Raw genomic sequence first — 25,486 nt, 5'->3', positions numbered from 1 at the left:
TCAAAAAACATTTAGGTGTGTGTACACTAATCAACCGTATAACATTATCAAGCCATTATCAAAGCCAGCATCATAATAATCAACAGTCTGGGTATACTTTAAAAAATGTGGACCCTCACCTCAACTCGGAAAGCTCGAAAAGGTTTAATAATTTTTAAACTTAAGATATTACATAACAGATAGGACTAAACCTCAGAGGAATAAAAAAATTAATATTGCTGTGATACATTCAGCCTTCCTGTTATCGCCTGCAAATCTTCCTTATAGGCACAATGACCAGCAGATCAGGTCTCTGCTGCTTTTGGTCAATTTTACCTTTCTAATACTGTTCTTTTTTTTATAGATTAGAGACCTACAAAGCAGAGTTTGATGGCTGATTTTGAAATAACGAGGGAGGTGTACAACTAGAATAAGGTAATTACTAGGGTTAAGGTTTTAATTTGTAACTAGGCTTGGTGTAGACCACTCCAAACCAATGACATATGTAACCTGGAATGTGGTTGTGTATACGTTACTGGGTATTCCTGTCATGATTCTTTACCAATATGATTTTTTTTTGTCATCTTGACATTTCAAGAGACTAGAAAAGAGCTAGATAGAAGCTATGATCTCGTATTGTACTTCTGTTTATGTTTATTATTTTACAAATTAAGTCAAAAACTTATACTGCAAGTCAAAGTCTTTCATAGTTCTGGCTGCAAACTCAGCTGGCAGATATACAATACTTGGCCCTCATTCCTCAAAGGCAACATTTAACTTGTTAAAAATAACTAAAAATACATATTTTTATGCAAGTCTATGCATCAGGATCAAATTATAAGGACATTTTAAAAGACAGACATTGTGGTTATTTTAATTTGCTGTGTTAGAAAACGTTAATCTTCAAGTAGCTGAATTTTGGTGCGGGGGAAAAAGAAAAAAATCGTATTTCCATTCCAAGTTATCTTCCATTTAGAAGATCAGCCAACAAATGTCTAGCCGTTCACAAACTCAGGCAGAGCATGAGACTTGCTTTCAAAAAAGGGGATCATGTTTTCCCCTGCAGGCACCTGGTAGCAACTGCTTGCAATATATTAAATGGTTTACCAACCACCGTGATGCTTCTCTTGCCAGAGGTGCCAAGTTCAGCTCAACCATCACCAAATAAACTGAAAATTATCCCGTATCCATTTTTATCAGTTTACTGGGGAAAACCAGGGTTACAAGGTGAATACTACAGCCACAGGTGAACAAACATTCACTGCAAAAAAACATACAAAGAAAGAAAAGTGCATTTGGCAAAATACATAAACGTAAGATAAAAAAAAAAGAGCCCATTGTTTTCAGAAGGACATGATGCAATTAATGAAATATGTCCAGCAATTTCTCAAATAGGGAACAATTTAGATTAAATAAAGGGCAAATAATCTGGAAACTGGCTGATAAGGAGATTTACTGGTATTGCGACTGCTATACCACTCAATCGGAATCCAAACTGCTGCAACCACAGACAGCCGGTTGATGATGACTCCTGGGACAAGTGTACCCATCCTACAGAAACCATCCTCTCAATGTAAGAAGCAGTTCTCCAACCTTTGTTTGGTGCAGTATATCAAATGCATCTGCACTTCTTCCATGCAGTAGCTCCTCAGATTGCCCCACAAATTGCCACTTTTCATAAGTTTTCTTTATGAGTTTCAGACGCTCGCTTGAAGCATCCCCGTTTCTCCTGAAATCTACAACAAATCTTTATGTCATCTTCACCAGTTCTGTTATCTTATGTGATGAGCAGAGGAGATGAGCCCAGATCTCTGGACACAATCAAAGAATATTTCCATCATAGACAAAGTGGAGATGTAGAAGTATAAATCCCTTGTTTTTACCTGAACAGATCAGACTGAATGCCCGTCTGTTAAGCCGTCTATAAGGAGGAACAGAGCAAGGGTCATCTATTGCATTGTAACATCAGTGCCTGTGACTCTGGGAATATCAAACTGGTAAACAAGTTCATTTCTGTTCTTTGAACTGTTCCGGAATCTATGATGAAGATTGTGGAAACAAAGCATAAAATGAAAACAAACCCAGACCATTCAGTCATGAGTTTTATACAACATCTTTTTTCAGTAGGAAGTACTACAGAAGATTGCGTCTGTTCACACCTGTAAACAAGTTTATTTAATGAATGTCCATAAAATATTCTCATTTTGGATTCACAAGGCTTAAATTGATTGCAAGATCAATTCAATTTTTTCAAGTTTTGGCATATACATAGCCAGTGGTTAGACATAAGTTTTGGACTAGTTATGAATACTCTAACTTCTGCAAAACGCACGGCAGAGTAATGCCCATACAATGTCACAAGTCGGTGTCCTGAGCCTGGAGATGCCCGACATGCATAAAAAGCACAACAAGATTTCTCTCAACTTCGCTGTCGTAGTATAGTACAGTACTGGAACGGATTCAAATGGATGAGATCACGCTGATGTTTGAGAACATTTGCTCACTGTGACGTCTGGAGTACCATCGGCTCCATCCTGTGAACCCCTTGTATACCAAAAGGCTGCCAATACGCCATTAAACAGTAGCTCTAACTTAGAAACATGTTCAGTGGTTGTCTGGAACAAGTCAAGTATACCTGCATACGTCGATAAAAGTTGGAGATTAGTTCTTAAAGGTGGGGTATATGATCCTGGATAAACGGTTCCTGCCAGCTACATTTTTGAAAATACACACCTTCAGCCCACCCCACGAAACCACGCCTCCAAATTACACGAACGCGCCTGCTGTCAGTCGAGAATGTTCGGATGTTCCCGAGAACGAGAAAGAAACAGGCCGAGACCTCGCGAGTGCACGTGACTCGGGATGAGGCGAGAAGCTCATGTCTATTACTAGCTAACCACAACATAACAGGCTAACTTCCATGATGGCGTCGTCTTCTCCTAGTACGGTAAGAGTGTTGAACAATTCAATATGGTCGTAAACAAGTTGTCACGGTTGTCATTTCAAGAAGTATTGATTAGGGTGACCAAACGTCCGTATTTCCCGGGACATATCCGTATTTCACGTCCTGTCCCGGGAAAAAGTGAGGAAATGTCCTGATTTCACTGCGCACGACGCTCAGTGTGACGTAATCCCTGAGCCGCGTCAGTGCAGGCAGCCCTGTTCTTAATCAGAGGCTCTGTTCAAAAACCTGGGCTGCATCCTCCAAGGACGCGGTCTACCTAGACTGGACCCTTCGAAGTCCTTGAAAATAAGGAGACCACAAGAGTTCTGTCTGTAAATTCGAACAGGTCCTCCCTTCAGCGGCACTTGGGGGGGGGGGGGGGGGGGGGGGGGGGGTGTCACGAGTCTGTGAACGCGCAGGGGGGAGGGGTGGGGAGAGCTCAGAGCTGACGGTTGATGGGCGTGCCAGAAACCAGTAGAAGTAGGGATGATAGTTACTTCTATTGGTTTGCGTTTTCCTCTGACTACGCCCTCTACACTGGACTAAAAGATTTCGTTTTTTTTCCAAACATTCTATCTCAGTTGGCGCAATGGGCTCGTGAGGAGGTTTTCAATCAGTATGGTAAAAACATGCTCCAGAAAATATCACATACCCCACCTTTAATAATTCATGCATTAGTTACGCACAAGTTTCTCATAGCTTTTGGATAAGCTAGACACCACAACTTACGAGTAACTTACACTTAACGTATGTCAATAATCACGTAACTTACCTGTAACTTATGCCCATGTAGGAGCATACGCTGACACACGTCAAATTTTAAGCATGCTTGCCGTCGCTCATGACTTATACAAAACTAACCCATGTGACAGCATCAACAGGGCTTTTAGCATCTTTCATGGAACAATGTGGATATGACGACACTGATGACCTTGTGTGAACCTTGAGTTAAAGATCTCCCTTCTCTAGAGAATTCACAGAGTCGTTTGTTACTAAAGCTACCAGCCTTAGTTATTAAGAAAATACACTTAAGTAGGGTTGTCACGATACTAAACTTTTCAACTCGATACCGATACTAAGTAAAATATTCGATACTCTGTCATTTTCGATACCACAAGGATAAAAACAAAGACTCCAAAATTCAACAGAAATTTTTTCATTAATAAACAAAATACAATAAATAGATAAATAAATACAATAAATAATATTTTGATAACTTGTATGCTGCGCACAATATTAAGCAAGCTTGATAAAAAACTTACAAAATTAAAATTAAGTTTTCCTTCCTTGGCTATGCTTTACACACATAATGACACTGGCCAAACCGGTTAAAAACCAAAATTATTCTCAGCAGCTGCACCTGTTATAGAAAAAAGTCTGAAACCGAAAAGTGCAAAGAATTATTCAATCACACAGTGTTCAGAAAGTGCATTAATCTCTAATCTGCGCATAAGATGAATGACTGTTTAGGTGCCACTGGTGGTAGCACTAGAGCAGGGGTGCTCAAGTCCAGTCCTCAAGAGCTACCATCCTGTAACTTTTAGATGTATCTCTTCTCTAACACACCTGAATCGAACTGCTCAATCCATCATTTAGCCCAGCAGAGGAAAGTTAACGAGCCACTCATTTGATGCAGGTGTGTTAAAAGTGGGGTGCATCAAAAAGTTGCAGGAAAGTAGCTCTTGAGGACTGGACTTGAGCACCCCTGCACTAGAGTATTGTATCCTGATACAACTTTTCAGTATCGATACTTTTTTGAGTATCGATACTTTTGACAACCCTACACTTAAGTTGATAAAATTCCAGCTTATTTATCCCATCTTTGTTTAAATAAATCCTGCAACAATGCTTGCCCTCTTTCATCACTGAAAGGGTTAAATAATATAACATGCAGCAGGTGTGAGGTGGGCATAAATGTTTCAGTGTTAGTTCTGTTTTCAACTTTTTTTTTATAAAGTAGAAATGTATATAAGAGTTCTTAAAAAGAAGCTAAATCTGCTAAAATTTGAAGGTTGCCACAAAATCTTAGGCGGTGAATTTCCCAAATCTAAATTTAAAATATATTTTACATGAAAAAAAAATTAAGAATCTTAATGCTAATGGCCTGCTCTGTCCAAGACCTTACTTCTCAACTTGATGCAACCGTCTAGAGGGGTTTGTGCAGAGCGAGTGATCTCTACAAAATCATTGACTGGAAAACTTACCAATTAGCATAATAAACTGCACTCGTCTGAACTGTAGTCTTCAAATGAACTAGAATGGGATTAAATTAGAATCCGTGTGGCCACAGAGTTTCTCTACATAAATTGGACAGGGTTGCCTTTAGGACATTTGCTGTGTATTAGTGTAATACAAAGTGACTAAATCTTACTGAAATAATTTATAGGGGCTGCATTGACAAGCCCTTAAATCCATTTCAGACTTGTTAAAGCTTTAAACTACAACCTGGACCCTCAGGTAGGTACAATTCGAGATAATCAGCATCTTTTCACAGTGGATTTAAAACCACAAGATGAAAATCTATGTTGTACATCAAAGGATACAGAGATTTTTCAATTTTTAAGAATTCAATGTTTATATGAAAAACACAACCTTCAAAATTTTCCATCAATAGCATTTAGCCTATTAGCTTACGGTATAAGAATCTGTAAACGTTTATAAAGAAGCTTTAGTGTGATCAAAGCAATTTCAGCTCACGTCCGTTCCCTTCAGCTGCAAATAAACAGCCATGTATACTTTAAGCAGCAATCTATCCATTAATAATGATATAATAACATTAGAGGCTCTGGGGAAGCAGTGGCCTATCTGAGCCATAATTCTGTCTAACAGGATTAGATTCCTCCAACAAGCTCAATTAATACCTGGTTATTAATTCACGCAATTCCTCTGCAGTCAAAGAAGCCCACCCTCCTGATAGGCAAGCCTGTGCTCACAGACGCCGCGATCTGCATTATAACACCCCTGCTATAGAAGCTGTTTGAGGAACACAGGCCTGCTCTTGTCTGACTAATGTAGGACTACTGGAGGACACGGGGGAGTTTTTACAATAGCTGCTGGAGAAAATAATCCTCAGAGCCTCCTTTAGCTGCACTGTTTCGCTATTAGCATGCAGAGTCACTTGTGTGCCAATGCAGCTCTGTAGCCAGGCGTTCTCAGAGGAAACATGAGACCGTTGTCACTTATGCCAATTAAAAGTTGTGACTTTGCCCAAGAAAATGAGGTCAGATTCACATTTCGATTAGACCTACTGTGCTGCTTTGGTAAATGAATGCCAGAATCTCAAAACAAAAAAACAGCTCAGTTTACTTAAATCATCTCAAGTTTGGACTAATTATCCTTCAGCATATTTAGACATCACACGTTCCATTTAGATTACTTAAAAAGAAAGACTTTAAAAGCAATTTCTCTTAACGATGTCTGCTTTCATGTCAGTTGTAACATTTAAAAAGGAATATAATGCTTATTTTATCATATGAAAGCACAAAATCCTGAAGGAAATCTTCAGGTTTTGCAACACAAGACAGAAACACTTGTTCCAGTACAAATTGGAAAGCTCCCTTGTCCTGAAATAACCTAATGAACCTGTCATTCAACTTGTAATTGAAGGAAACATATTTCCAAACAGACCAACTGCTGAAAACATTAAACAAGTTGTAGTTTAATCAGAACCTCCAGTTGAAAAATCCTGGATAACATTCAAAACAGTTTTACATTAAATCTACCTAAAGTGAGGGAGTTGCTTCTCTTCATAATTTGTTTTTGTTACCATTACTCAGCAAATATATAATTTTAATTCCCCAAAAAATGATTACAGACCCACCAGGAAGGCAAGTGACCAATAAATATTTCAAAGTATATCGATCTTCTCGATCAATAAACTTTGAACAGCCATTTGTTAATGATGTTAAATATTCCAACATTCAGAGTAGCTAAACCATCGTTAAAAGAAAAAGCATCTCTAACATGCTGTCAAACTATATGCCCCTTTGTTTAAAATCAACTGGATACCAACTGCAATGCATCTCTCTTCTCTGTGTGAATCAGCAAACAGTAATGGAAGACACTTTTTTTTTTCATTAGCCATGATCTGGAAAGTCTTATTGAGTAAATGCACTTCTAAGTGCTGACATGCTTATTGCAAAAATGTCTTTCCATGTTGAATATCACCTCCAAAGCACAGCAGAGAAGTTGCTGCTCCCCCATGCAGGACGGCTAAATTGACGCCACCTAGGTGGCAACTTAAGGAGTTTATCTAGTGTTTATATTTACAAAGAGAACCTCAAAGCATTTTGCATCTGTCAGTTTCAAACCTCTAAACTTGACCTTTCATAATGGTTTTGTCCTAATTAGGAAAACTAAGGCAAATTGTCTCATTTATAGATGATTTTGTTGCTCTTAATTGGAAAAATCCTGCCTCCACAGAAAAAAGAGAATCTTGGTTGTGTCTCAAGTTTCCCCTTGTATCAGTATGAAGAATGTTATTTTTCATTAATGACAACACAATGGCATGGACTGAAGAATTCGATTTAAAATAATATGATAGACCATGGAGGCCTATACAACTGCAGGGTGTATAATATGTCTAACAGCCTTGAGAACATGGATGGAATTGTTGAATATTAACTTATTTAAGACTCCTTAAATTTGCTTTTATTCCATGAGTCAATTGTGTATTTCAATGTAGGTCCATCTTTTTTTACTTTTATTGCTTATTTTATTTTCTATTCATTTTCCACATTGTTAAGTCTAGCACTGTAAATGTGCTCTATAAATAAATTGACAAATTGGTGGAACAAGGATGCAGAACTGAGAATAGCGAGTCAGGGGAGGAGCTTCATGGAACATCCTACAGTACGACACCCTGTGGAGCCTGCCAAAAAACCCCATTAGTCCTCAAAAAGATCTTTCACACCTGGCTTCCCAGGTAACGGAGGGGAGACAACATCCCAGGTGGAAAGGAACTTCATTCTTCAAACTCTGATGCCACAACAATTAAAACAATTTTCTATTAAAACCAGGATTGGTTCCTTAAGCTAACTAAGCTAGAGTGGTAAATCTTTTCTAAAAATAATTTGAGCTACAACTTGACCAACCTGAGCTTCCACCCCCCCTTTTGTTTTATTTAAATTGACAGCATCAGGTCACTGACGACATTGTATTGCAAAGAAAAATTCATATAGTTCTTAGAAACCCAGGGAAATTAAATTAAAATGCATAAGACATGACTGGGGTTAGATCTGGAAAAAAAGAACTAAATGAAAGGACAACAAATAAGGTAGCTTTAGATAGAAATATGTGGGTACGTTATACAAACGGTAAACAGGAGTCAAGGTTTACAATAGAAGGAGAAGAGAAGGAAGAATCCAATTTAGAAAATAAACGAGTTAGGAAGAGGCAGGCAGGATGAAGGAATGAAGGTCTAGGAAGCTGTAAACAAGGAGAAGGTGTCTATGAAGGCAATGAAAGGAGGGAAATGAGACTGCAAGGATGTGAGGAGGAGAGTTTACAATAGATGTACAAATAAATGAGACGGGGAGTAAGAACAAGATAAAATGACAGTGACTGTGTTCAGAATTAGATGAAAGAAAAAGAATTTCCAAAAGAAAGATCCCTGTAAAACAGCAACAATATGAGAAGCCAGAGGAAGATAACAAGAGGTACAATCTCTAAGTGAAAAGGAGCAAAAAACAGACCAGGCACAATGATGGGATGAATGAAATGTGAAGCTGAACCTTCATTTGGTGAGAAGGAAAAGGGTGCATAAGGAACAAGATGACTAATGAAAATAAAAATTAAAAAAAGAGGGAAAGATGAAATGAGAAATCATAGGTGGACATGTAAAAACAAAGATGGAATAATAAACAGGTGGGGTAAGGATAGAGGACGCAGATTAGCTGGGAGGGCAACCCTGGCAGCAAAAACGAGACTAAGAAGGCTCGTCAACAACAGAGACCAGGTACCACACCTGTAGGCATCCTGCACATCTACATTTCATCAAGACTTCCACGCATCAGTGCATAAAGGCAGACTCAGACAGGAAAACAAAGGGCCATTTTTAGAGTAAGAAGCATGCAGGAAGATAAGATAAACACAATAGTGGATGATTATAGTGAGGCACAAAGAGGACTTCGAACTACTGAAATAATATAAAACATTTGTACAACCATTAACCCAATGCATTTGAGTTATTTCATTCATTCAATTATACATAATTCAAGGTAACAACTAAAACCATGAATAAAAGGCGCAGAAGTATAAAAGTTTATCCAAATGTATATCAGATGATGGATGTAAGCTTTTATAATATAAAACTAAATACATTCAAACCCTGTAAACCTTGAGGATTAAGACAACTTCACTAATCCACAATGACCAGTAGTTTCCTCAAAACTTTTCCAGAAAGACTTGTGGCAGATTTTAACCAGTCTGTTTGCCAGATATCAAGTTCCATTAAAAAGCTGCCCCTCAGCGGCTTTCTTACCAGCTTCTTTCCTATGGGACATTTCTACAAACTATGGCTTTAGCAACAGGATTTAGCTAGCGATGCATATGGGTGTACATTGTATGCCCCTTACTAAAATTAGAAATTGTACACCATGTTTGGATGGGTACGCGCTAAATTTCCCCCGGAAACTTCACTCAAATGTTAAAAATTTCGACAAGCAGCAGATGCTGGAGTTGAAAAATTTAAATTTTTGTTGCACGACGTGCCACATCAACCAAACAGAGAAGCTGATCTGCGAGCTAGCAAGAGGATAAAAAAAACTGCTGATGCAGAGCGCTATGATCACTCCACTAAAACTGTTTAAGGTGTATTTTCTTGCATAAAAATATATCAAAACTACTTTCTACCCACTTATCACAGCAAATATAGCAAAAGTCACTCTCTGCCATTGAACACCAGAGCATCAGACACATCTTGACACATTTTACTGGACGTGCTTCAGGAGCAAAGATCGTCTTGAGGCGACCTTAATGTGGACAAGCATGAAAAATGAAGCAGCAGATGCTTTTCGATTCTCAAAGCACATGCTGTGTGAACGTAGCTTTACACTTCATTTGAATTTACCTATGAAACATGGTACACCTAAAAAACTTTTGTCCTGATTGTTGGAAGTATTTGTGATTGACTAGGTGGAAATTTCATAAGAAGTAGTGATGGGACAATGACAAAGTCGGCTGCATTCCACCTTAATGCAGGAAATGGAGTTTCAGAGAGTAAATTTAAAAAAATGTTCCAGAGGAGAATACCCCCAGCCCCCCTTATGCTGCACAAAGCCTAAAGATGTGATACACCAAGGTGTGAACTCTATGAAATATTCCTACCTAAAAGCCTGCTTAGTAAGTAGTCTTTTTTCCAGTGTGAGCATATACATTTGCAATATGTTATTTTGAGGCCCTCAGACTACCCATCGTGATGCCTTTCGTACTGTATAAATCTGTGATTCTGGTCGTTTAAGCTCTTAATCCCGACCAAGTCCAAACCCTTCAAATCTCCATTGTTTTACATTACTCTTTAGGATGCAGTTATCCCTTTTGTTTGTGCCTCTTTATCAATAATTGTACCTTTTACCCAACTTTCTATTATGCTCCAGTCACAAGGTGTCTATATTTTTTACCCAAACTCCAGACCCAGGTTTTTATCAAAGGGTAAAGAGGTTTTTCTCTTCTTTGAGATTTGCCAACCTCGCCTGCAAGCTGAATTCCCATGGCATTTATGCACAGAGAATATATCTTGTCCCGCTCCAGTTTCTACTGTTTGAGACAGACCTAAACAGGTCAGCTAATCATGTTGCAGGATTAAGGTTTAAAACCCCTTAAGTCCAGAGGGTTTTGGGTGCAATTTTGCTGCAAATTACATATCTGATTAAATGAAGTGTAGCTCCAAATTTATAGGGTGGAAATATGATGTATGATACAAAGTCATCCAAGAATGTTTTTCAAGTAGAACCACTATTGTCCTAATTTCCAATTTATGTGATTAAATGGGGGGAAAAAATCATTTAAGCCCTGCCAAAAAAAAAAAAAAAAAAAAAGCACTGCAAAACTTCATGAGGGCTACTTTGAAACTCTCCATGAAGCCTCAGAATGTACAGTATGGAACCACATCTTCATGACTGCATAAAAATTAGACTGAATCTTTTGAAGCACATTTGTTCCACAAAGGTTTTTAGTGGACAATGTGACAGTCTTTGATTTAAAAAGGGTCCGAAATGTTCAAAAATGTTTTGTCCTAAAAAATGAATGTGGTCTAATAAAAGTGCTGATTACTATGGAAAGTTAAACAATCCACTGGACTTTGTTTCCAAGGTTGAAGACGATTCGCTTCCCATACAGGAAGCTTTTTCAATTCAAAATGTCAGAATTAGCGTTGCGTTCGAAGCTTTATAGAGTGGACCAAAAACAAAGTCTTGTTTTGGCTAAGAAAAGATGCAAGTTGAACCAGACCAATGGGTCAGCCGCTTTGGTTTCTTTCTTCACCTGCAATATCCAAAACCTGTCTGTCTCTGAAAGGGGTTTTTCACTTTAAAGCTGTAGACTTAAATATACGTGCTGTAGTATTAGAAAAAGTCTCTATATTGAGGGGGACACCCCAATTCCCAACTTCAAAGTGAAATTCAGTTTTTGGGGGGGTGTTTAAACAAGCATTACAAAGTTCAACTCAAGCCTGTAACCTAAAACCAAACACACAAGCATATAATAGAGTTGAGGATGAAGCTGCAGAGCAATAAGGAAAATGTCACTTCCCATAATTACTTTGATGATTAACGGGAGGCTACTGTATCATACTGAATTGCTATAGGCCTTAACCTGAGACTGTGTGAGACCACCTTAATGTTTTTGTTTCACACCGGAGACAAATATGACATCCATATCTTTTTATTCACACAGCAGGAGAATATACAACCACTCCGTGCACAAACGCACCCTGCATGAGTAAATCGGCTCACGCTGGAGACACAGCATGCATGACCTTCTCAAAGTCAAAGATGCTCTTAGAAATTACACACTGTGTGGCTCTGCTAGTCTAACCGCTGCGGCTCTGGAGATTTGCCCTCCAGTAGGTGCATGTAGTGCTTTAAAAACTACTGTGGTCATGGATGTTACTAGTAGAAACCAGTTCCTTCTATAGTTTGCCATCACTGGGATACCGTGTTTGTTCGAAGAATTCCTCATAGAACCAAGGCTTTACCTCTTCCTGTCCGGCAGTTAATCTCATCCCCACCGCTCGCGGACAGAAGTTCAAAGTAACCCTGATTTTATCACATTTCACCTATTTGGAAGTAATATTGTTTGGAGAATGATTTAGCCAGAGGCCTAGCTTGAATCTAATGAATTGGTAAAAGCGGTTTTTGATTAGGGTAAAGAAAAATAGAGGCCATTGAATAACCTCAAGGACCTGAAGCTCATCAAAGTACCAATGCAGACATTTAAAAAGCTAGTTGGCAGTTTTAAAAATTGTTTGACTGCTGTATTGACACCAAGGATCTTTCTGAACTACTGGAACCGTACTGTGTCAATAATTGGTTTTAATTAAAATGTTTAGCCAGCTAAATAAATTATTCTTTTAAAAACCGAACTATACTTAAATACAACATTAGAAAATAGGATAGGCATCTACACAGCACTAAACTTTGATACGTTTTAGTGGAAAATGATTTTCTTTCAGTTATGAATCATTTTGGTCTTTCTTGTAGCTATGAAAGCACATGCATTCAATCCTTTGGGGAGGTCAGTAATTACATGAATTAATCAACTTTAATAAAAACGCCATTCTTTAGAAGTTTTCACCCAATTTTCCTTGTAGTGTTAAGAGTTGAAAGAGTTGACAGATGACAAGAGACAAGATTGTTCTGCTGAAGCCTATTTTTGAGTTTAAAATTGGAAAAAAAAATCCTAGCATTTTCATGCCCGGTATTCAAATAAACATGGGCCTTTGTCACCCATTTACCCTCAGCTGTGGATTCACATTGTATCCAGAATACATCTATCCAATACCAATGTCTAGAATCCTAATATACCAGGAAGATATTTGGAATACAATCACTGTTGGCATAAACTCACATGTCATACATCTACACTTTGCATGCCAATGATAAAGTAAGCCTGCTGGGCACAGTCTCCGTGCCGTTATTTGAAGTGACACAGGAGACGGGGGTCAAGATGATAGAGGTCAGAGTTTGTTGGAAGCATCATAATGACAAATGGAAAAGTGGGAGTGAGGATGGATTTATCCGAAGTGGCATCTCTGAAATATTCAACACCACCATTGCAGCTCTGTTTCAGAACATTTAGGAGTTTAAAGGCTTATAGTTGAGCCACAGACACTTTGTAGAGTCTTTGCACTGGACATTACTTAGGCATCAATACGGGCAACAAGATCGATCCTTTCTGATTTTGAGCTCCAGAAAAAAAGATGCAGTCTTTTGAGATTAAAGAAATGCCAACACTGAAGTCTTTACAATAAATCTGAAATATTTTGCAAAGCCCTATGAGCAGTCCAGTCCTTATACCACTCAGCCCAGGTAGGGTGTTTACACATAACCCCATTTCTGAACTGCAGATCGTTCAAATTAACAGTTGTGGCCATTTTTGCAAAATTTTGTAATTCAACCAATTTAGTTTTCTTTCTTTGGGTAGTTAGAATGTATTTAAGGTAATTTAGAAAATCAATTTATTAATGTTTTATATCAGGAATTGTTTAGATTACCTTGTTAATTGTTAGACCCTCCCATTAATTTGAGTGCTTAAGCACACAGCGGATGCTGGGTGGATTGTTTGGTTAATGTCTGGTGTGGGTGGGAGGTTTTGTAAAAATGTTTGACCACTTTTTTTTGGGGGGGGGATTCAAACATCAAATGAAATTGTTCTGCTTCGACTAAGTTGCAAGACATTTTTAGTAACTTTTGTCTTTGCTTGTACAATAAGTCAAGTCAGAAAAGCAAACAAAGCCAAAAACCACCTGTTACAACCAACATCCTTTGTTGGAAATGTTGGTCTCTTTTGGAATAAAAGGCCATGACAGCAGTTCTAGCCCCTGTTCTGTGGCCATATGTGTGGTAATTGTTATTAATTTGACTATGGGCAAAGTTCAACCAATCCAAATCTCTCCAATTGTCTGAAAGGGCACTGCTTAAGGCAGTGGAGGGCAACTCCAGTCCTCATGGGCCCACATCCCAACACTTTGATTTGTCCCTGGTTCAAAACACCTGAACATATGGGGCCTAAAGGACTGGAGTTGCCCAAGGGCACGCATTATAAACTTAAGGCTCGTGGGCAAATCCAGTCAGCCATGGAAATCTATTTGCCATTCAAGACCAAAAAAACAGCATATCATTTTATAAAATTAAGTCACATGTGATTTTTTTTCTTTGTCTTATTTAACACCAAAGTTTTCTTAGGTGATTGGATTTCTGTCTTTAAAATAGGAAGAAATGCTAAATGTGTAATTAATTTAGAAGTTTAACCAATTTCGATGTGCCTTTCCTCTGTCCATTTTTAAAAAAGCTGCAAGACGCTATGTGTTAGTCATTTGTATCAAACAAGCTTTAAAAGGTTAATTTGCTTTTTTAATAACCAGAGCTTATCCAAAACAAATTTTAGACTTGTATTGAAGTTAAACTTGTGGATAATGCAAGATAAACAAAAATAAAATGAGGAAAAACAGTTTATAATGCATTTTGAGGCTTTCACCTTTGCCAATTTTCATATGGAAAGGTTTGCCATTCTCAAGTTTTCTAGTGTTTTCCCACTTATTCCAAGCAGGGTCGCTAGGGGTGCTGGTGCCAGACACTTATTCAAGTTTTAACCTTTGGCCTCTTATGGATTTTAATTTCTAACCCCTGAACAGGTTCACCAATTAAGGAGCCATCAAATATTTATTTGCAACTTTCAACATAATCTCATATCTCAACTCACCCCTAATAACATTCCTGGATTTAATGTGATTAAAAAAAAAAAAAAAGATTTTAAGAATCACTAGATGGCTGGTGATGGGCAGGATCCAACAGCATTGGACTTAAATCAGAAAAAATCCAAACATCCATTACTTGAAGCGATTTGCAGTCTTGTCTGCTTTAGATGTAGGAAAGTTCTTGTTTGAGACTAGATTAAAATGAAAGGGCCTTTCAGGTGCACTTGGCTGGTTTATTTCTTTATATAATAGTAGGTGGAGACTTTAAAATGTCACATTTTCTAAAGTGTAGACTGTATTAGAATCTGACATTAAAAGAGTGAGTCAAGACGCAGCCCTGAATCCCAGTTTCAAATGGATCCTGACAAAACACATCCACATCTCTTTTCAGCACTGATTACGCTGCTGACTGACAGCTTTCTTAATGACTATGTGGAAAATGAAAGATAATGAATGAAACCACAAACAGGGGAGAACCAGTATGTGGTGGAGGATGTTTATGCTGTGCAGCTGAACAGGTTTTTATGACGATATGAAAGACTAACAGTTCCTTTAATTAGGACTAGACCTATTTTGAAACTGAATTATTTGAGAGATGAGGCAAACACTATGAACACCCTGCCCTCGCAGAGGAGCAACTTTGTTAAAGATTAATACATTGAATGACGCATGCAAAAGTATTCTAGTATTAGAAACAAACAGGTGAAAAGACAGATAGGAGGTTGAAACAGAAAGAAAGTAGTAACTATGGAGTAAATACTGAAGAGAGAAAGTACTAATGAGCTACGCTGCAAATAACTAGACACCCCAAACCCGGCTCAGATTGTCAAAGCTCCATAGAAGGGAGAAGGAAATGAGGAATGGGAGGATGACAAAAAGTGAGGTTTAGCTGGCTGGCCTATGACTCAGGATGCAGCTACAGGAAGGATTTCCTTTCATTTGAAGATTCAGGACAGGGATGGTGGGGGGAAAGAAAAGAAACCAAATGAGAGGCTAAGTAACAGTAGGCGTTAAGATAATAGGAACACTGGGAGGAGACGGAAGCAGATTTGGCCTCATTAGTGCTCTTTTATATGGAGGAAAAGAAAGGTTGGTGGAGAAAGAGGGAGAGCGGAGAAAATAAAAGGAGAACATGAAGGGATGTGAGAAGGTTGAGGCTAAAAATGAGATAAACAAGGAAGCAGTGGATAGAAATTCAGAACAAAATGGCCATGAGAAACAAGCATGGCTTTGGATTAGGGACCCAGATGTGAAGCCATGAGATCTCTTGATATGCGATGATATTTGCTCCTGAGGTGAATGCTTACCCCTGAGACGTAGTTTGACAAAGAGCTGCTTTAAAAGTAAAAGCCACCACTTTTATATTGTTTCTAGTGCCATTTCATTAGCACCAGACAAAGTATATTAAAAAAAAAGGACTGTCTGGACATGAATTCTTTAGCTCTGGAAGGAAATATTGCAATACCCAGAGCCCAATATGAGCAATAATCTTTGACATCTCAAGAACTACAGCTCCTTACAGATTTGCAGAGTCTATCAAGATGACAGGACCATGGACATCACTAACATTTTCTCAACAGTTTTCACACTCAGCTGATAGATGATGCAAAGATGCTGCCATCTTGGCACATAATGTTATATTGCACCACATGGAACCTGGCCTACAACAGCTTCTGGTTAATATCAGGACAATTCAACTGCTTAAAATAAATTCAGACTTTAATCATCTGTGTTATACCTGAAATAAAAATAGAGGAGTAACTTTTCTTCAATTTAAATATCAGTTCATAGCAGAAATCTAAAATTGCATCCTTTAACTTCCTGTTCTTTTTCTTGTAATTTTAGCCACATCTGGCATGGTGTTCCGTTTAGCTTCTGGTTTAGTATCCACCATACTGGAGGGAGGAATTCCTGCTTCTTTCCAAGACAGAGTCTTTTCTTAAACATATTAAGAATCACAGCTTCTATATCGTTTGTTTTGGTTTTCTCAAACCCACAGAGCCAGCTTCTAGTGAAGTTTTCTTTGTGCTAAAAGGGGACTTTTCCTCTCCACTGTTTCTGCATGCATGTTTAGTGTGGGGGATTGCTGCAATGTTAACACTATGGAGACAAATATCTGTTTCTACCTGCTCTCCAGGAGAAGCAAATCCTGCCAAGTCAATGACTGGATGCAGTCAGCTGGTTTTCAAACATGCCACAATTAGATATGCTAATGCATCAAGACTGTTTTTAAACTTTTATGCGTTTATATAACTAAAAACATATTTCAAATTTATACCAATAAGCAGAAGTGATAAGAAAAAAGAAGTAAATTTCAAACGTTAAGTCTTTGGTTCCCCAATTTTTCTCGGTGGGCCATCAGCTCGGATTTTAAAAAAGATTTTCCAACCTTATCCAAACTTCAACTTTTTAAAAGTTTACTCCAGTAGAGCACATTAGAGAGAGAACAAAAAGTAAAATATCTTTTAAAAACACAAAACTACCACTTAATGTTTATTATATTGTTATATTACTTCAACAAAAAATATTGGTTGATGCATAATTTTCTACAAAAGCATTTCAAAGGTATGGATAAACTTACCCAACCTTACATTTTTGCCCAGATAACTTTGAAAGCCTGCAACTTAAGGTCATGCTATACATTTAGTTTTAAAATATTTTATGATTTGCACAGCAGGTCACAGGATAGTAAAGACTGCATACCAGTATATGCTCTTGCACCTTAATTAGAAAAATGCATAATGTTCTCACAAAACTTTACTTGCAAATCAAGTATGCATGTTCTTCATAGTCAGACCACCTACTGTTTTTCATTCTGTTCAAAAAGAGCGAACGACCTGCTCCCCCAGGTTGTGAACCTCCCTTTCATCTCTTCTCCTGCTTCTTCAGAAACCTGACTGCATATAACCAACCTCCAACAGTTCTGCAGTCGTATTTTCATGCTTTTCTAGGATTAAAATGACCTGATACTCTATCACGGCATACATGAGAGCTGATTTAGGGGCTTTGCGGAGGAAATGGCCTTTCCGGCTCAGTGTGCGACTCTTGCCCTCCCCTGCTGTCACACTACAGCACTCCGACACAACTTAAAGTGACAGACAGAGGTTTTAGCAGCACAGGCGCCACATGAGCTTCAGTCCACTCCAGCTTTACTCCACAGGGTTCCTAAACATTCATGTCCAAATACGAGAGATCCCACACTAAAATGGTCATTGTCATCTTATGTTCGAAGTAGAAATCTTACACTTCATTTGTGTTTGTGTTAACTGAAACTAGTAAAATTGTGTTGGATTGATAAATAACAGTAAATTTAAACTGTCAGTCTTCTCATCCATGTGCCCTGACAGACAAAAGGATGGACAGACAGCTGAATGAGCCATCAAATGGTGGGCCAGACAGAAATAGATGAGGACAGATGGACAAATGGGCAGAGACAAACAAAAACATTAGAAGGACAGACTGATTTACAAGTGCATGGAGAAATGGACAAACAACCAAGAGAAGAAAACAAAATTGGACTGATGGATGAATATATGGACAGACATGAGGCTAAACAGATGGATGAGTGGATGGAGGGATGATTAGAAGGATGGTGAGACATGAACTGAGGGAAAATGGATAGAGGGATCAGCAGAATAAAGAGTTAGAATGGAGGGACAAGAGGAAAGATATAGATGGACAGGAGGACAAGTTGATGGATGGACAGATAATTAGAGATATTACTGGCTGGCTGAGTGGAGAGAAGGACAGAACAGCAGACAAGTTGACAGATTGAGCAATGGAAAGATTGACCCATTAGAAGATTGCCTAAGCAGTTGATGAATGGACCACAGGCTGAATAAATGGCTACATCAATGCAAGATGGATGGATAAGGCCTCTCCTTCAAATAAAACCAGTTAAAAGCCTTCGTCTATTCTTAGAAATTTAGATATTAATGTAGATGACACCAGGACTACAATCCAAGTATTTTTATTTTACCTGAACTTATTCAGACCTTGGAAACACCTATTAAAAAAAAATTAAATAAAAAAATCTCAGATTCTTCCAGGATCTTAAGAAGCCATAGACCTAGCGGCCTTCATAGCATAAAGCATCAGAACAAGCCCTTAGAAAGCATTCACAAGCATATCCATCTTCAGACAATTACACAGCTTGCCGTTGGCGCCACCAATGTCTGAATGCATGCAATAGGACATCATTCCCATCATGCCCTTCAGCTGCTTTGCTTCATCATTGACCTCCACTGATCATTTATTCATGCATCCCCTCAATGTGGGAAGCTTTTCCATGTTTGGCTCATTCATATTGCATGGTCATACTGGGTTTTCAGGGGGAGGAGGAAGGGATCAGTGCTGATGACCTAAGGTTTCTGGATGTGCTGGAGCTCAGCAGCACAGTAAAAATACTATAGGAAAGGAGGAGGAGAATAAGGGAGGTATAAAAAGGGAAGCTGAAAATGGGCTTAATGAGAAGCAGAGGTCAAAAACAAGCCTAAAACTACCTCTTCGAAATGATTAGATTTAAGCTATATTAATGAAGGGGTTGTTTTAAAAATAGCTTTAACACTTTAGCAAAGAAAACCAAGCAGGTTATCAGACAGGAATACCAATATATTAGAATAAAACACCTCCTGCAGATAAATGCTTGATCTAAACGAGCCAACGCCTCTGAAGTTAAATTTAGTTTGATTCCTGAGCCACATAAACTGCTAATAAACCAAAACAACTGCCTCCAGGGGGTTGAATAATGGACTCTCATTCAATTTAAACAAATCCATGTGTTGAACAGAACCTTTCATTTTCCACTTGATCAGAACCAGCACACAGATGATGTGTTTAATTGGAAAGTCAACAGAGCAGGTCCGATTCAATCACAGCCAAGGAGTCAAAATTATTGTGTTAAGGCATCAGGAATTTTATTTGCAGCAGATGAAGACACTGAAAATTAAGTGATGGCTTCATTGTTTTTAAGAATACAGATGCCATAACAATGCATCAAGATGCTTTTCTGTCCCCATTTTCGTCGTTAAAACCAAGGTTGCGGAGAACAGCTGTCAGATATGCAGTGAGTCAAATCGCCATCTTCTAATCTGTTTTAATCTAAAATTAAAATTGATAAGATAGTAATCTTTAAAATTTGCTAAATTATGTGGAAAGGCATTTAAATTTCCACAAAACCTAGACAAGGACAAACATGCTGAATGAGAAAAACCTTTGAAGGTTTCAGGACTGGGTCAAAGTGCATAACAGAAGTCCTAAAAGCAGGAAAGTCCGCTTGGCCTGGTTCTATCTGCCACTTCCTGTACCGAGGATTCTGGCTGTTTTTCTCCTTTATTCTGGGCTTTTAGGCAGAAAGTCTTAAAAACCAAACAAGACCGTCCTAAACAGACGAAATCCTCCTTTTGATTTTAAGGAATTTTTAGATGCATATAGATTAACTAAGGTACTTTACCCATTTATTTCCTGCTTTATGTCAGCAAATCAGTATAACAGCAGGCAAATGTGAAGAGTTATGAAAGCCTTGGTATGGGCATAAAACAGATAAAGATCAAAAGCTTTTATTTGAAAAATTAAAATAAATTCCTTTAAAAAAAAAAAAAACTATTCAAAACCACTAGGTAAAAACAAAAACCTTTGCATTTAAAAGCTAAAGTCTTAACTTGACCCCAAAATTCAGCTCTTGTTAAGAGCTAAAAATAGAGCACAGAACCTCTGGATCCAACCTGAAAGAGCCCAAGAGGATCTAAGGAGGAATGGGAGAAAATCCCTAAATCCAGGTATGTAAATCATGTTACATCACACTTCACAGGAGCTCAGAAGGCTGAAATCGTCACTAAGATGCTTCAAGTCTGACATGAAAGGAGTCTGGATAGTTTCTAAAAGAAAAAATGAATGAAATCACAGCAAATTCAAACTTACAAAACTATTGAAAAAGCCATTAATGCAGAAAAATGTGGGGGAGGAAGAAAGGATAGTTTTTCCATGAGTGAGTAGCCATCCGTAGCCCCATATTCTGAGAGCTCTTATGTATGAACGGGTAGCCCTCCAAAGCCAAAGCAACAACACTTGAAGCATCATTGACATACAATAGATTTCTCCTTAACAAAAACAGCTCAGTAAACAGTCAGTGGACAAGTACTGATTTCCCTAGAGTTTTTTGTTTTACATTTTGTCACATCGAGCACTTCTTTTACTGGGATCTTATGTGACAGACCCAAAGAAATTAACGCATCATTCTGTAGACAGACAAAAATTATCCATACTTTAATACGCTGAAAAAAAATGCTTTTTTTGTATTTCGCCCTCTTCCTGTGATTAAAAAGTAGATCGATAGGAACAAATATAAGTTTGTGGGTAATGGTCGTTACTGTATAAATACAGCTGTTCTATGAAGGCCTGATTAGGAGACAAAGGGCAGACCCGACAAGATGGACAGTTTAACTAGTGGGCTGGGCAAGTAGAGAAGCCCATGAAAATCTAGAGGAGCTGTGGGTTTCTATTAGTGAACAGGACAACTCAGTTATTTAACATACAAGTGTTCCTTGAGGGAACAGAGGAAAACTTGAGAGGAAAGCCACCCAAGTGGGGGAGGCTGCAAACATGCAAAGAATATCTCATTGGATAACAGTTTAATTTACAATAAAAAAGTTTATAAAAATTAAAACTACCGTACTGCTTTGAACACGAGCCCAATAAAGCTACACACAATGGCGGCAGCATCATTCTTTGGACGCAGTTTACCTACTAGAGTGACGAGAACCCTAAACATGTATAAATATCTTCAACTTCAAATGAAGGAAACATAAGATAGTTCTGGGGAGTACAGTTACCAAATATTTAAAGTCTCAAATGAGGGAAGTTGGTAAGGAGATGTGCTGCAAAAACAAAACAACTTTTTCTGAAGACAAAAGATGAAAGATGAAAACCAGCCATCCTTTAACTTCTTTTTTGCAATTCAGAATTATTTTGTGTTGGTCTATCACATAAAATCACAACAAATGGTATTTAAGCTCATAGTCAAATGTTGCTTAATGCAAAGATTACTGATGGTGTAAATACTGTTTAACGCTAACTCAAAGCAACAAGTTCTAAAGATTAAAAAGGGTAATAATTTCCACAATTATATCAAAGTTTCACTTTAGCAGCATCTGTAATTTCTAAAACTATACTGGACCAAATCCTCCCTACAACCATGCCTTGATGCTTTTTAGCTTAGGATATTGAAAAGACAGACCAAACTGAGTAATTCAAATAATAACTCAAACTATGCCATCTAAACACTACCTAATGCATCTTCTGTGTGTGCAAAAGGGTTTATTTTCATATTCTAAGGACTTCTTAGAATACATTTATTTTGGCATCCAGCTACAAATACATCCCATTATGTTATAGAACCACAAAGAACGACAAAATTGTTATCCCGTTAAATTAAATGTTTGAAATGCAAACCCTGAAGCGTAAATGGCAGATAATTCTTACCTCGATCCTCCCAGTGTCTGGCTGGAAGCCCCTGGAAGGGTCTTCAGTCGTCACTCTGCACTGGATCGCACAGCCGTTCACCCTGATCTTGTCTTGTTTTAGGCCCAGGTCTGGCAGGCTGCGACCTTCACATACATGCAGCTGGGCATGCACCAGGTCCACACTGCAACAGAGAACAGGGCTAATTAGGTTGGTAATGCTAAGGGAGCATATTCATTTTAGTGTTGGAGAAAGTCCCCCTTAAAGACAGTAACAGTTTTATGTAGACAACATCTCTGGTCAGAATGTTCAGGATATTATGTAATTTCTCATTAAACAGATTTATAATTGAGTTCTGTAGACTAATGTTCCAACCAATATTTGTGAGTCCAACAAATGACGATGGACGATATATATGGGCAGGTTACTTCGCTGGCAAAGACAAGCGCGTCTTCTGCACTACCGCACACTACTAAAATACAATAATGTAAACACACTCAAAACTATACGTTTCATCCAGTGGGAATAGTTTCCTTGTTTTCCCAGTTGTGCAAACTACATTATGACCATAGTTTGATACCTATTAGTTTATCTAAATGCATAAAATCGAACAGACTGAAGCTGTGCAAAAAAATCTCTGCCACACTTCAAAGGAGAGAATTTTCCTTTCATTTGTTATGGATTTGATTTTAACACAGAAGATTTAACAAGAGAAATAAACGGCCAGTAAACACATTACAGCTTTTCCACCAAGTGGTACTGGGGGAAGAGCTTCAACTGGAAGGAGTTTGGTGTACCAATATAAAAATGGCCCACAACGGAAAACAAAAGAAAACTTAATACTGCGTCTTAACTTGTAAGTCCAAAAAACAAAAATCTCTTAAAAAATGACCAATGAAGGACCTAATCTGTCAATTCTCAATTGAGTCGTCTAACCATACTGTAGAGACATGTTTTTTTTTTTCTAACCCAAGTATGGTCTAGACAAGCACATTTAATTTTCTACTTGCATGTAACCCTTTCATAAAGACATCTGGGCAACAAATTGTGTGAATTAGTTGGTAAAGTGGACAGCCTTCTGCTGTCTGACTAATGGAGCAGATAACTCGATTCATGAGCCACTATCAGATTGTACAGCAACATTTGGAGCTCGACATAAAGCAGAAGTGAGGTATACTTCAGAGATGCAACCAAACTCCCCTTTTTTTTTATTCGACTTCTGGCTCCTCTGTCAACATGTGCATCAGCATTAAAATAGCACTTTAACATGATAAAAAGGCAGCGACACTGCTGCAGTAAATGTGACGCACAAACAACAAAAAGCAGTAAGTGATAAAAATTAGAATCTATAAAAGGCCAATACAGACCTATTGATTAGGCAATATAGAGTTAAAATCCTTGGTAAAACATGTTTATCTAAGCAATGTAAACTAGCTCTGAAAGCAGGAGTTTAGGAAAGGCAGCAAAAGAAATCTGGAGATCTAGGAACTAATAACCTTGACCAGGATGGTCATTGAAAGAACCAAGAGGAACATCAAAAAAATAAATCCTAAAAGAATAGGAGGGGGCAATGAAGAGGATGGAATATTATGGTATAGTCTAGTCTTTGTCTTGTCTCTGTTTATAGGCATAGTCCTGTCTTCTCTTCATAGGCAGGCAGCCGTCTTTGGTCTAGCAACAGACAGTGGATGAGAGATTGGTGATTAGTCCTCTATAAAGGAGTTGCAGTAGTCTGGACTAGAAAGATAAAGGCATGACTGACCCTTTCCTTTGAAGGTCATCATGAAGGTAAGAGTTTACTTTACTAATTAGCCCAGAAAGATAAACAGACAACTGCTTTAACCTCTCTGCAAGAGGTGAGGTTATTAACAATAACCTCAAGATGCCTAATAGAGGGAGAGTCCAGCGAGTCCAATGAGCAGACAGCTGAATCCTGTCAGGTCAGTTTTTCAGCTCCATTTTATTTTATTTATTAAGTGTCATGTTCATTTTTTAAAATACAATAGGGTTTAAAAAATAACATTTCAAACTAATATACCATGGGTAAAATAAAGTGTTTTCTGGCCTTAAAATAACCTTCAGCAGACCTGTTCTTCTAATCATTTGAATCCAACCCCAACTCTAAATATATTATAGCTACAAAAATACTTTTTTGCAGTTTTAACCATTTAATATAATCCTATAGAAGTACTTTGAAAGAATCTCGGTACCATTGAACTAGTCATGCCGATTAAGTTGCATAAGGAAACCGATTGGGTAATAACCAATATCCCTCTGGTAATATTAAGATATTAACTGTATATTCCCTTCTATGGGCAAGCCTTAATATCTCAAAAATTTACACACATTTTTATAGAAAAAGTTTCTTCTTTGCAGTGTGACAGATAATGGTTACAGGGGAATCTACTAATGAGTTTCAAGCACTAGAGATGATACAACTACATAACCTAACAAAGGTGATATGTTATTCTGTCTAAAACCCCTAAAACTCTTTTTACGTCAAGCATTTTATATTGCCTATATTTTTTGTGCATCAGTCAGCAATACAAGAAATACGTTTGTGCTGCATTATTAGTAAATTTAAAAATGGTATATATATATCTGAACGCAGGAAACCAATTATCTCTCAACTCCCCGAGCTTTAACTTTCAAAGCTGCCTCATCCGTATGCATTTATTTAAATGTAAAGCTCAAGAAACCTGCTGGGTTCTTCTTCATGACTTTGCACTCTAATGTCTAACCTTGATCCATAAAAAGGCAACTACACTTTATTTTGCAAGTATTTTATATATTTTTGAAAAACAATTTATAACCAACAGCATCAAAGCTACACATTAGCTGCCACTTTCACATGCAGAAGAAATTCCCCTTAATGGCAAATGTATTCACCTATGAGGTTTCTAATCATTACTCTGCCATCCTTCCACCAAATGGGGCATTTGGTGTGAAGCGCCACTATACAATCAGAGTGTGAAAATTAACTCATTTAATCTGATTTAAGTTTTTTTTTTCTCTTATAAAAACTGGATTTTAGATAGCAAAATGTCACATTGAGTTGAAGTTACAGTTTTAACTATACATAACAGCCACCTGATTTATGGAAATTCTCACGTATTTTGCATACCCAAATGGAAAAGCAAATACCTTAGGAACTGTAAGCCCAAATTATATGAGCAATACATTATGTGAAA

At 37.9% G+C, this 25,486-nt stretch overlaps 1 protein-coding gene across 2 annotated transcripts in view; it reads right to left on the bottom strand.

Annotated features, from left to right (window-relative positions):
* The window catches only part of pcxb (pyruvate carboxylase b), a 383,732-nt gene that overhangs the window by 234,017 nt on the left and 124,229 nt on the right, over nt 1–25,486 (bottom strand). For both annotated transcript variants that reach the window (XM_038274777.1, XM_038274778.1), the window contains exon 11: nt 22,317–22,479. In XM_038274777.1, coding sequence (XP_038130705.1) covers nt 22,317–22,479 — 163 coding nt within the window. The remainder of the gene's footprint in view (nt 1–22,316; nt 22,480–25,486) is intronic.

This window comes from Cyprinodon tularosa, unplaced genomic scaffold, assembly GCF_016077235.1.
Source record: "Cyprinodon tularosa strain WSP-4 unplaced genomic scaffold, ASM1607723v1 ctg93, whole genome shotgun sequence".
In the NCBI taxonomy this organism is placed as follows: domain Eukaryota; kingdom Metazoa; phylum Chordata; class Actinopteri; order Cyprinodontiformes; family Cyprinodontidae; genus Cyprinodon; species Cyprinodon tularosa.
Note: the sequence above shows the minus strand (reverse complement) of the source record. Positions and strands in the feature narration are given on the sequence as shown.